A 12,325-nucleotide genomic window follows, 5' to 3' on the forward strand; every position below is an offset into this window, starting at 1 on the left:
AAGTACAAACTTCAGATAAACTATCAACTATTGCATCAAATAACACAAAGAAAATAATTATTGAGTCATGTCAGTCTACCCATCTTGTTGGACATAATAGTTTCAAACGGTTATGGGTTGATGAACATATACGTCCTATTGATTCGGATAAAACATTTTTTTTTTTTGAGGTATTTAAAAAAAATACAAACTTATGATGAGAGAAAAAAACCATTTTCATACATAATAAATTGATCACATGAAATATCCGATAGTCTAATAATCAATATGATGTTATGTACACATTATTATATTGTTACGTACCATTTTTCAAATAAGAACGTATTTGTATAAATTGTTATCAGCCACGGAGAAACAACACAAAATTAGTAATTTATTGGTCACCATCAGTTGTCTACCACGGTCAACTATCAATGACGCATACAGGGAATTGAATAATTAAAAAAAATATTAAATAAAAACTAAGGTGGGGGGGTTACAACACCCAAACCCCCCCCGGCTACGCCACTGTTAAGGCATATACCTTTCTTAAAACTTTTTTAGTGGAAGTGTTAATCTAATGAACTTTTATCAATTTCATACACTTATTTCACTCACTTCATTTTTCCAAATGATACTATGAAAGGAATAATTTACAGACACTAGTACATATTTAGACTACTTAAAAACATATTTCTTTTAAGTATACATTTTATTAAACAAGTAATCGAATGTAGTGCATTTCAATAAAAATTCTAAAAAATTATATATTTGTTTGAGCATTATATATTTGTGAATATCTCCGCTCTTTTTGGTAGTTCTTGTAGATGACTGAACCATAAATAGCATTATAATATCTTATGATAAAACAATATTAATCGATATTAATAATAATTCATACACAAAAAGTATCATCAATGGAGTGGCTTTCATCATCACTTAAATTTTTGTTCCTGCCTGTTACGAATACTTATTAATGGAATAAATTGCAAAAACTATATAAATTATAATATTATATTATATATGCATAAAGGAATTTTCAATGTGAAAATCATGAATCGTAACATACAAAAAGTATTAGTTTCAAAATGATTGTATCCAGGGAAAATGCTTTTGTAAATTAATTATAAAATTAACCTGTGGACAATATATAATATATCTAAAATAAGAAGGAACATAGACAAAATGGAAATATAAATAAATATCCTTGATTAACTATGTCTTAATGAAATGTATTTATCCAGGTAATGAAATAATAATTTTTGAGACTAGTAATAAATACATCCACAAATTTAACAATATTTAAACGAAAATGAAAAAAAATATATCATAATTTCTAAATACTTTGATTATAAATACAAAATAAAAAATAAATATTAAATAAATTTATAGAAATAAACTAATAGGAAACCAGTTATTTTTAAATAAATAATAATGAGGTAGTTAACCTGAATTTTTATTATAAATAGAACTTTCAGTCTTATTCACTATCTGAACATTCACCAGAGTGTGATATTTTCATTTTTTTATTTATATGTTGATCGTTGTCTTGACTGTCTGGTGTGTTCAAATCGCTGTTTTCTTCAGAAGATAACTCATCGTCAAAAGAAAAATGTTCTTTTTTAAAAAATTCCTATATCAAACATTATTAATTTTTCATTAATATGACATTAATATAACACAATAGTATTAATTCCTACAACATTCATATGAGAATGTAAAAATTTAAGTATAAATGAGAACAAATACATTATAGTCGTTTTTATTCAAGAAATAATCGCTATATTAAAAGTTAGATAAAATATTAAATATATTAATAATATTATATATAATATAATACAATATTTTAAATACTAAAAAGTAATAATTTTAATAAAATTTCTAAAAATCTAGATGTTAATCCAATAAATAAATCAATGGTGTTTTTAATAAGTTATTCATTATGAGTTTTTAACACTTGTTCATGCAAATGTTAAGACAGGAGTCTTTTGCATAAGGATTGAAAAATATTTTGAACAAATTGTACACACCATATTAAACTACTATTATTATTCACATAATAGATTTGAATAATGTAAGGAAATATCTATACCTGTAATTTATTAATAAGTTCTGTGCTGTACTCGATCAATGTTTTGGTAATCATGTTTTCTTCTTCCAGAGCACTAACTACTTTATGTAACAGTTGATTTTCTTCCAAAACGGCTTCTAAAGCTTCTCTGCGGCGTTCAGCAATCACTTCCCAATATTTTTCACTTGGGCCAGCTGTAACAGTCATGACATAAGCATATGGCGATCAAGTTTAGCCAGAACCGTCGAACGCGCTTACCGGTTGAAGTGAGATCGTTGATAATCAATTGGTTGTACCAGGACGGATCGACGTTGGCCATGGTCAATATTTCATTTTGATCTGTGACAGCGGTCTCATGATCGTCGGCCGGGTTCTGCGATTTCGCGGTCTTGGCGGCGGCGGTGTCACTGCGGAGAAGAAAAAAAAAACAATTAGATATTATCAACAATAATCGTCCGCCTCGGATCGCGGATAACACTCACACCGTGTCCTGCTGAGCCCTGCTGCCGTTCACGACGTTCTTGTTGCCGAGATCCTCCAGCGACTTCCTCATGACTGTAACGGGATGGCCGGGAAACCGGAAGTCGGGAGACGAGTGGCGCGGGCGCTCGCGCGACGAACGTGTTTTCCGCTGCGACTCTTCGACCCGGGACGTGATCGTGCACCGGCACCGGACGATGGCGGCTCAGGGCAACGGCGTGCGCGTGTCGCTGTTCGGTTCCGGTTAGTTGTCCGACGACGATATCGTTGTTCGAAATGTGTATCGGTTTTCACGCGTTATCAACGCGACCGTCCGGGGACCGATAAAAAGCCAGCAATTCCGACCGTGCTCCGAAACGACCGATACGTTAAAGTGCGAATACCGTCGGTATCGCGCTGAGCCGTTCGCCTGCGGTCCAAAATCTCTTTTCCGCGTAACAATTCGACGGTCGATCGGAAAACAGTCGACGAAATAACGATCGTCAGTACTTCGTCTTGAACGCGTAATTGTAAACTATATATTTTTCAACCGTTTACTTCGTCGTGGTTTTTGTTTTTCAACTGTCCGTTTAAAACTGTTTATTTTGCCATAGTTACACGCAGTGCTCGACTTGAGGGGGGACGCAAGGGAACGGAGTACCCCAACTAATTTTGAGAAATTTTAACGTCCCCGTACTATTATTATGTTATAATTAAAAACGCTTAACAAATTTTGGGGACGATCTTTTTTTTTAAAGTAAATAGAGTCCCCCTTTTTTAATTTTTTCCAAGTCGAGCATTGGTTTCACGTCCATCCGTTTGCCTAGCAAAGATGAACTATAACATAGCCTGTAGATGATCTAACCGATGAAAGAGACCGGATACGTTTTCGGTGTCGAGAACACGGCCCACGGATTCAATGACAACTCCCGGTGAGACGTATCGATTTCGGTTTTGAAAACAGATTCGCGTTTTTCATCTGATTGTCTACCGTTTAACAATTCTTTTTTTTTTTTTTTACTTTTTTACTTCGACGAGTAACTTGCAGAAAAAGGTAAAAATGTGCAGTGCAAATTCGATTAACCGTCACTCTCTGCTATCTGCCATCGGTATCGCGATTAGGTAACTAGTCAACGCGTTTATCGCGTACAAAAATGTTTTCTAATACCCAACGTGCGATAAACGCGACGTGAACGAACAAATTTAATTATTTTCAATCTGATTTAATCAGTTAGGTTAGGTTTTACGACTACTCCGGAGGACAGTTCACTTCAGTTTTGGCATACATAGTTTTCCGGTACATACGTTAGGACTTGCCTGAACGACCAGTCCTGTTCAATCAAGTTTTATACAAAAACTGAACGTGTGTACGCAGCTCAAGATAGGAAGTTGGGTGTTTTCGCGCGGCACAAGCACACGGGCGATATCGTGCGATTAAACAATCCAAAAATGATCTAGACGCGCGAGCGCATTTTATTGTTTCACGAACCAAGTGAAGTACGAAAAATGCAGTGTACGGTGATTATCCCACTACAATTATCAACTCGATATTCGTATTATTGCCGCGCACGTTTACGGATACCTACGTGATTTGTACATATTTCATTATTAGGTACTTACTATCAAGAGCGGAACTAGGCATTTTTACGCCCAAGGAAATATTTAAATTACGCCCTATCATAGGCAAAGAATCAAATACTCTTCCCAACAATTGTTTTCTAATAACAAGTATACAATCATACTTATTGAGTTTTAAACAAATTATCATTAAAAAAAGTAAAATATATTAAACTAGTAGTCAATTATAAGTTACACATATACATTATTTTAAAAATTACACCCTCTAAAATGTTACGCCCGTATATGAATCCCTGTCTTCCTCTCCCTAGTTCCGCCTCTGGCTTACTATAGTGTATAACATTGTAAGATTACATACATAGACCGATTTATTCTAGCCCTTATAGCCATACTTAATAGAGCTTTCATTTCCAGTTTATTTATTTTGTTTTTTTTTTTTTTTTTACGGTACGAGCTTTTTTGTACTGAGACATAATAAAAATGTTCACATTATAATAGCAATAAAATAAATAACAAAAGTCAATGTACCAATTGCACTCCATATATACTACCGTCAATATACCAAATGCGCTATTCAAATTTGCCTACCTTCAGATATGAAAATATTTTTAATAAAATTAATTTATTATTGTAAAATAGTTTAAATGTGAATTATAATGTAAATGTTAAAACTTTAAATTTATTTATTTTTTATTATATTATGTATTAAGAGTAGAAAAAAATCAGTGTATTATTTATTTTTATATTTATAATTATAACTTAATTTTGAATAATTGACGATCAAAAAGTAACTTGTTATACGTGAAGACAAATAAAGTTATTATTTATTGATTTTATATTAAGTATTTACAATCGAACAAAAATTGGTTAGGTAGTGTATTTATTTATTATATAATTATGAAGTTGATGCATTTTTCATTTTTTTTTTAACTTTTTAGACGACGCTCTCCTGGCCATAAATGTGTTTCATCAGCAAGTGAATCCTTAACAACTAATTTTTATTTTGCAGTTTTTGGTGTTTGTTACTTTTTAAGTCATTTTTGACATTTTTAACAATTTTACTGATTTCACATTAGTTCTCTTCTTATCGTTTCTTATCAACCATTATGCCGATAATTGACTTGTCCGATTTTTTCTCGCCAATTACATTCGTCGTTGTCGTGTTGTAGTGAATGTTATTATATTTACCTATATTTTATTATTTTTCCTATAATTTTCCTAATGCAATATTCGTATTTTCCTCTAGTGTTTTTTGATTTATATTATACTTGAAATCATAAAATTGCATTCATTATACTCACATAATAATAATATAATATTCCTGTACTGAATATTTACTCAATATTTTAAAGTATTTAGCTTGTGTTATTGTTACTTTCACCTTTCGTCACTATTTCTTGTTGTCCATATTTGTACATGTACAGTTGTACATTTGCACACATGTAAATAAACATTAGAATAATAACAATAATACTTAAGTTTTGCTACATTTAATTATTGTTTTTATAATTTATTTTAATAACATTCATGGTAATTGATCCGCATATTACATATAAATATATTTCATTCATACGTGAGAATTGAGTTTTTGTTAGTATTAATTCTTATATTTATACTATCTATTTTATATGTAAAGTTAAATTAATATTTTTACATTTTATATTTTAATACTTCCTCACAATTAATTTACTTCTGTAGTCTGTAGCATATATATATTATTAACAGGTTATTATCAAGGAGGACTATGGAGGCTGAATTCCCCCCCTTAGACATTAGGTAGAACCATATCGGATGTAAGTACTTAAAATATTTAAAAATTAAACTTATGAAAGTCTTCTTACAAATTGACATGTGCAATGAATTATGGCAGTAACTAACTTTACTAGCACCCCTTTTTTCATTTCTAGATCCACACCTGATTATTAATACAAGTTTTATTTGAAATAATCGTCTATTATCTTAATATTCCTATAGTTTTTATGAAAATGATAAAAAGTAAGTAGTTGTACTAATTGAAGGAAGATCAAAGAATGCTTAGATATAAATTTTACTCCAACTGAAAATCTTCTATCTATTTCTAGCTGTTCAATTTCGATACTATCAGTTTCTAGTTCTATTCCTTACGAATATAATCCTATTAAGAGTTTTTATTACAATAACTTATAAAATAATTTTGATATTTAAGAATACTTACTTCGAAAAACTTTTCGTTTTTCTAAATACTCAATAAACTTTACATTTTTTTAGTAGCTAATTAATGCAAGTCTTGCATTTTGAGGAATTTGAATTCTTTGAAACTAAGTAAAATTTAGGTATTGATATAACAACAATAATATAATATTGTCATAATATTAGCTTTATAATATATTACAATAACTATGCCTATATAAATATAAATGTATCATATTATGTGATTATAACAATTGTTGTGATATTGATTTATTATTACGGCAACATTAATTTTTTGACAAAAAAAATCTACGTAGTAATTCTTTGATAATATTTCTGAAATTAAAATCAATCTCCACTTAATGAAATTTAAAATAATGTTAACATTTTTAATAACTATTAATGGTGAGGTTATCACAATATTTTTTTACTGTGTGGGTAAATAGATAACTAGGGTTTCACAGAATTAAATATATAAGTTTCATAACAATAGTTGATCCAATGACTACCAATATCAAATTGATAGCCGACCAAAGGGTAAACAATACAAGATTTTATTGTATAAAAATTTACATTGTATAAAAAATAAGTATAGTTCTTTATATAACTTACAGTAAATCTATATTTTCAAAAGTTTGAAATATTTTTATAATTTAAATGAAACATTTGTAACAATTTTAGATAGTATTAAGAATACTTACAATAAAAAAATATATTCTTCTTAAAAAATTATGTGTGTGGGTGTGGGTATGTGTGTTTGCGTGTGTATAAATGTAGGTATATAAATAATAAGAAAATAAGTAATTAGAAGACAGCTAGTCACATAAAAAATACTAGGAACCTAAAATACTATTTGCTAACTTATTTTTCTTGTACAACTTAATACCATAACCATCATTTTAATAATTAATAATTATTTACATTGTCATATAATATTACTGTAGATTATTTGTTAAATATAATAGTAAATAGTTTAATAGTATAATTATGAATATCATACAATAAAATATAATTTTTTAAAAAATACAAGTTTCTTTTAATTTATTATAAATATAAATTCCTTAGTATAATGAGGTATAAAAATAAAATAATACAATTTCGTGTACCTTATATAATTACATGAAATAATAGTTCAAAATTAATTTTTAATGCCTAATATGTATTTTTGGTATAATATTGTATATTTTAAAAGAAATGCATACGTAATTACCAAATTTGATGCTTTCATTTCATTCATACATTCACTTCAGATGTAATTTTTATCATTTATGTGATACTGTTTTTAAATGTATAACTTCAGATAAGATCTATTGGTATAAAAAATGAAAATGTAAGCAATAAAATGTAAAAATTATTTTTTTTTTTTAATTAATTAAAATGTTTGTTATTGTTAAGTAGTTGGCCAAATTACTCTATATTTTGTATTAAATGAATAAATTTAAGTAGGTAATGGTTGAAAACAAATCTATGTTCCATATAAATAAAAATATGAAGTTTTATAAATCATAACTTTTATTTGACGTAATGTTTTTAAATAAATTACAATAAAAACGTATTTCATAACTAAGATATACTTCCAATAAAAATACTCTATGGGTTTTTTAATAGCTTTTTTACTTATGCAGTCAAATTCAAATATTGAAAACTAAGGTTAATAACATTAAACGGCAATGACAACAACTAATTGGATATACTACTGTTATTATGGAAAATTAACAATAATTCCATGAATGTCAATTTTACATAAATTACATAAACATTTTTTATTATACATCAACACTCAAAAAGGTTGTCTACAACTTTTTGTTGTTAGAAAGTTTAATATCTTATAAATAATAAAATAACAAATTATTTTAATATTGATTTTGATCACTCTGAAACATTGAGATACAGGTATTTTTGTTGTGTGCATATTTGTATTTATTACCAAAATAAATCTTATAAAAAGTAATAAATAATTTAAGTATAAGTTGTATATATATATACATATAAGTTAATTGAGTAATAAAAAGTAAATAAACAATTAAAGAAAAATTATTGTTACAATAATTTTGTACATATATAACATAGAGTAGTATTTGAATAATGTAATATCATTTGATTACACAATTGTTATTTTTAAAATAACTGGTTTCAACCAGATAAAAGTCTTCTCTGATTAGTAAAACTCATAACAAAATTATCATTTATTTAATCTATTCCATTTTAAGGGTAAAGAAAAGTTCATACCATAGGTAACAGTTCTTATTATTGGGATCAATATTGTGTTGAAAATTATGAACATTCGTTAACACAAAATATACAATAAACAATTTAAACAATATGTTATCACTTTTCTGGAAAGTTTGAATAACTAGATTATTTAAATTTAACAAATCATTTTACTGCTATAAATAATAAAAATATTTCTTTCAAAAATTGTTTTTAATTAGAAATTTAAGACTTACTAATGAAACAATTTGTTAATATTCTAACATTGAATGTAAATAATAACATATTAATACATAGAAATAAAAAGTTATTTATTAACCAGCTTCATCAAAATATTGAAAAATTAAACTTCATTAATAAATTATACTGCATTAAAATTACATAATAACTGATACTAAATGTATTAAAATTTGCAGATAGAACAGACAGAATAATGAAGTGCACAATTTTTGAATTCTATAAGCCTTGAAAAATATAAAATATTATCAAGAAAAATTTAAAAATTAATTAAATAGATTATAATAATTTATTGTTTATGCAATATCTTTGGTTTTTGTAAAATAATTATTCCTGCTGTCGATCATTTCAATATTTGTATTCAAGGATTATAGACTCGTTACCTTGGTATGCTTTCAAAAAAGTATAAAAAATTTAAATCAGCGATTTAATAAAGTATTTAAAATATATTTATATGACTCTACCACTTATTAAAAAGTACATTTAGTCAGACAATTTTAAGATAATGAATAAATACTATTGTAATATCTTGACTTTGACTACAATATAAATAAACAACCAATTAAGATAATAGACTATTACTTGTTAACCATATATCCATACATTTTTCCAATAATTTATCTTAATATTTAATATATTGAAAATTATATTCATAATAGTTGGTTTGTTTTATTTTAAAAGGAAAAAATGTATAGTACAGGATATTAATGATATAATTGTTTTCTTTTTTTCACTATTGGGTATTTAGAATTAAAATAAATGTAAGTATTTCCAATCTATAAAATTCAACAATTCAATCATTAATTAATTTATTCTCATGAACATTTAATACATTTTAATTTACATATTGTGATAAAGATAATATATAAGTGGGTTGGTCAAGTGATCTGTCATAAAACTGTAGACAATTTTCTAAAATTAATACTTAAAAAAGACAATTATCAAACATTTAATCTATAATATTAATATTTAAATTATAATAAACCACTAGCATCCTGCACAATGGTATTTTTATCTAGCAGAATCGCTTTAAATCATGTGGCAACTTGCACATCATGTGATGATTCAAGAACTTCCATTAAAAACGTATCAATTGGAGAATCTCCAATAAGTTTGTAAAAAAATAAATGTTCTAGACATTTCAAACCAATAGAACGTAATGAAGGCAGCCGTAGAAGTAATTTTGCAAATCGACCGGGTTCATCTGGATGTGTTACACGACAATATTCTTCTAAAGCAACATATACTTTGTCACGCAATATCTCCACTTCATTCACAGATTGCAATCCTTTGGAGCCTATTATAAAAATAATAATTATCATGGGGTACAAACAATTTGTTTTTATTTAGACAGTTAACTTCTACAAATAGTGTGACTGGTACGTTACCTGGATTGAATAGAATAATGGTACGTAAACAGCCAAGCTCTGTTCTGTCCATGTTCATATCTTTCATTTTAGCAACAAGTTCAGTGAGTACACGATCAAATATGGCTTCAACACCAGCTTGATGAGCGGAATCTCTATCAACAGTGAGTCCAGTTGCCAAGACAATACCGTCTTTCACGTTAATGGATCTGTGGGAAAATGCTGCAATCATTAACTCGTTCCAACCTGAGAAAAATAAAAATGATGTGATGTAAATAAAAAGTAATTGAAAAACAGTAAATATTATAAATGCAAATTCAAAATACCTACCAGCCCTCAGTAACAAGACTTGGTCGCCGAGAGGTAAATTCTTGAAATGAGGTATATGCTTGGCCCACTCAACAAGTTGTATCAACTGCTTGTCGGTCGCTTGGCAAATAGCACCAACAGTGTGCTGAGGGTGCTAAACGAAAAAAAAAAACGTAAACAAAATAATTAAAAACGTTGCGTTTGGTACACATAATAATACTATGTTGTCGCGTTGGTTTTGTAAATCTCACTTGTAGCTCAATGTACTGCTGTTCAGTCTTAATAGCGTCGGCTTTGTTCTCGGCCCTCAATATGAGTTCGACTGGCATGTCAGTGTTGGAACTGCTCGTCGGCTCGACTTCGATATTGTGATCACGTTCTTTGGTTCGCTGTCTCTCCTCCTGCAATGTAATCGCAACGCAACGAACCGTTATGATTTATTATAATACCGCGATTTCGAATTGATGTCATTCAATTCAATTTCATACACATACATAAATACTGGAACCCAGGCACCACTAAAAAACTATCGGACGAGAGAGAATATAAATATAGTAACAGTAGGTTGGATCTATTCTACGTCGCCATGTCGGCGGAAAACGTCGTTTATATCAGTCCTATGTGTCCCCGCCATCGAGAAATGGAAACATTGGTATTGAAGCAGGTTTAAGAAAGTCATATTTTAGAATGCTGGGTTTTAGAATATCAAGTTGTAGAAACACTGTGTTTTAGAAAATAAAACTTTTAGAATTTAAATTTTAAGAAATATTTTTATTTTTTATGCTGTTTACTCACATATATAATGTTTTCTAATAGTTCTTTTATAATAAAAAATAAATATAATAATTGTTAATACTTAAGATTATTAGCAATAGCTCTCATAAATTCATCTAAATTATAATTAGAATCATCAAATATTCGTTTACATATTTGCAATAAGTTATTATTCCGTGTTTCATTGTTTTTTCTTTCCTTAAATATCCACTTTATTTGAAATCAACGATTCGATTGTTGCTTCAGTTTCGTGTTGTTCTTTTTGAATTTTGGTGATAAATAAATGTATACCAGGATGATAAACGATTGAAAATATTTTATATTCTAAAACACAAATTTTCTAAAAGTTTCATATTCTAAAATATAGATTTTCTAAATATTGTCATTCTAAAACTCGGCATTCTAAAGCTTGATTTTCGAAAACATGCACCTAAATCGGAAACATTAGACAAACCAAGTGTTTGCTTTAACACTACTATAGCACCGCTGCGTAAAAAGCACACGGCGTCATGGGTACTCGTAATGGAGTAAAATAACGCTAATATGAAATAATAGTAAGTACTAATATGTAATCGAACTCACCGTGAAATGTCGCCGCCCGTGATGGGAAAGAGGAGGCATGTACGGCACGCAGAAAGGCATCGTAAAAACACAGGATTATTAGAACATTTACACGCAACGCAAAAGGCTCACTACTGAAAGAGAGCACAGCAATAAATGACTGTCGGTTGGCCGGGCACGAGGCGACAACTATTTTCTGTTTTTGGTGAAAAGCATTAGTGCAGGACGACAAAAAGGGAAAAAAAATTCCGTTACGGACGGCTTTCAACTATATATTATCATTATTATTATTATTATGCGACAGGTACCTGCTACAAACAAATGCCTTTTCTTCTATGACCGGGGCTATAAAACGCATTTTTCGTGCTGTGCACAGATTTTCTGTTTCGGACACGTATACCTATAACGCGGTATTTCATCTATAGTACACCGTGTGGATTTCGATTACACACACAAAAAAAACCGATGATTTATTATTTCACCGTCTAACCAGGGTCGAATTCATGTAGGGGATGGGGTGACACGAATGTAAAGGATACGTATATAATGTTTTCGTCCTTAGTGAAATCCAACTTGGTCCTATCAACAGATAACAATAACTATTGACTGT

General features: G+C 28.9%; 2 protein-coding genes across 4 annotated transcripts in view; both read right to left on the reverse strand.

Annotated features, from left to right (window-relative positions):
• Positions 1-1,388: 1,388 nt before the first annotated feature.
• LOC112687319 (geminin-like) lies at positions 1,389-3,090 on the reverse strand. Its single transcript, XM_025559953.1, has 4 exons — positions 2,533-3,090; positions 2,309-2,457; positions 2,072-2,244; positions 1,389-1,612 (listed from the first exon to the last, which is right to left on the reverse strand). Exons 1-4 carry the CDS (start codon positions 2,601-2,603, stop codon positions 1,460-1,462), a joined length of 546 nt encoding a protein of 181 aa, XP_025415738.1. The 5' UTR covers positions 2,604-3,090; the 3' UTR covers positions 1,389-1,459.
• Positions 3,091-9,519: 6,429 nt separating this feature from the next.
• The window catches only part of LOC112687320 (retinoic acid receptor RXR-alpha-A-like), a 29,533-nt gene continuing 26,727 nt past the window's right edge, over positions 9,520-12,325 (reverse strand). For 2 of the 3 annotated variants that reach the window (XM_025559954.1, XM_025559956.1), the window contains 4 exons: positions 10,632-10,781; positions 10,402-10,534; positions 10,093-10,317; positions 9,520-10,001 (listed from right to left, as the gene is read on the reverse strand). In XM_025559954.1, coding sequence (XP_025415739.1) covers positions 9,739-10,001; positions 10,093-10,317; positions 10,402-10,534; positions 10,632-10,781 — 771 coding nt within the window. In that variant the 3' untranslated portion in view covers positions 9,520-9,738. The remainder of the gene's footprint in view (positions 10,002-10,092; positions 10,318-10,401; positions 10,535-10,631; positions 10,782-12,325) is intronic. The other variant, XM_025559955.1, reaches the window with a different exon arrangement.

This window comes from Sipha flava, unplaced genomic scaffold (genome assembly GCF_003268045.1).
Source record: "Sipha flava isolate LNK unplaced genomic scaffold, YSA_version1 340_pilon_pilon, whole genome shotgun sequence".
Taxonomy (NCBI): domain Eukaryota; kingdom Metazoa; phylum Arthropoda; class Insecta; order Hemiptera; family Aphididae; genus Sipha; species Sipha flava.

Bases quoted from the DNA above. Each gene is read 5' to 3' on its own strand.
- LOC112687319 (XM_025559953.1), bottom strand. From the start codon at position 2,603: ATGAGGAAGTCGCTGGAGGATCTCGGCAACAAGAACGTCGTGAACGGC. The intron at 2,245-2,308 runs GTAAGCGCGTTC...TGACTGTTACAG, and splicing joins CAACGATCTCACTTCAACCG to CTGGCCCAAGTGAAAAATAT. The intron at 1,613-2,071 runs GTATAGATATTT...TGTTTGATATAG, and splicing joins AACTTATTAATAAATTACAG to GAATTTTTTAAAAAAGAACA.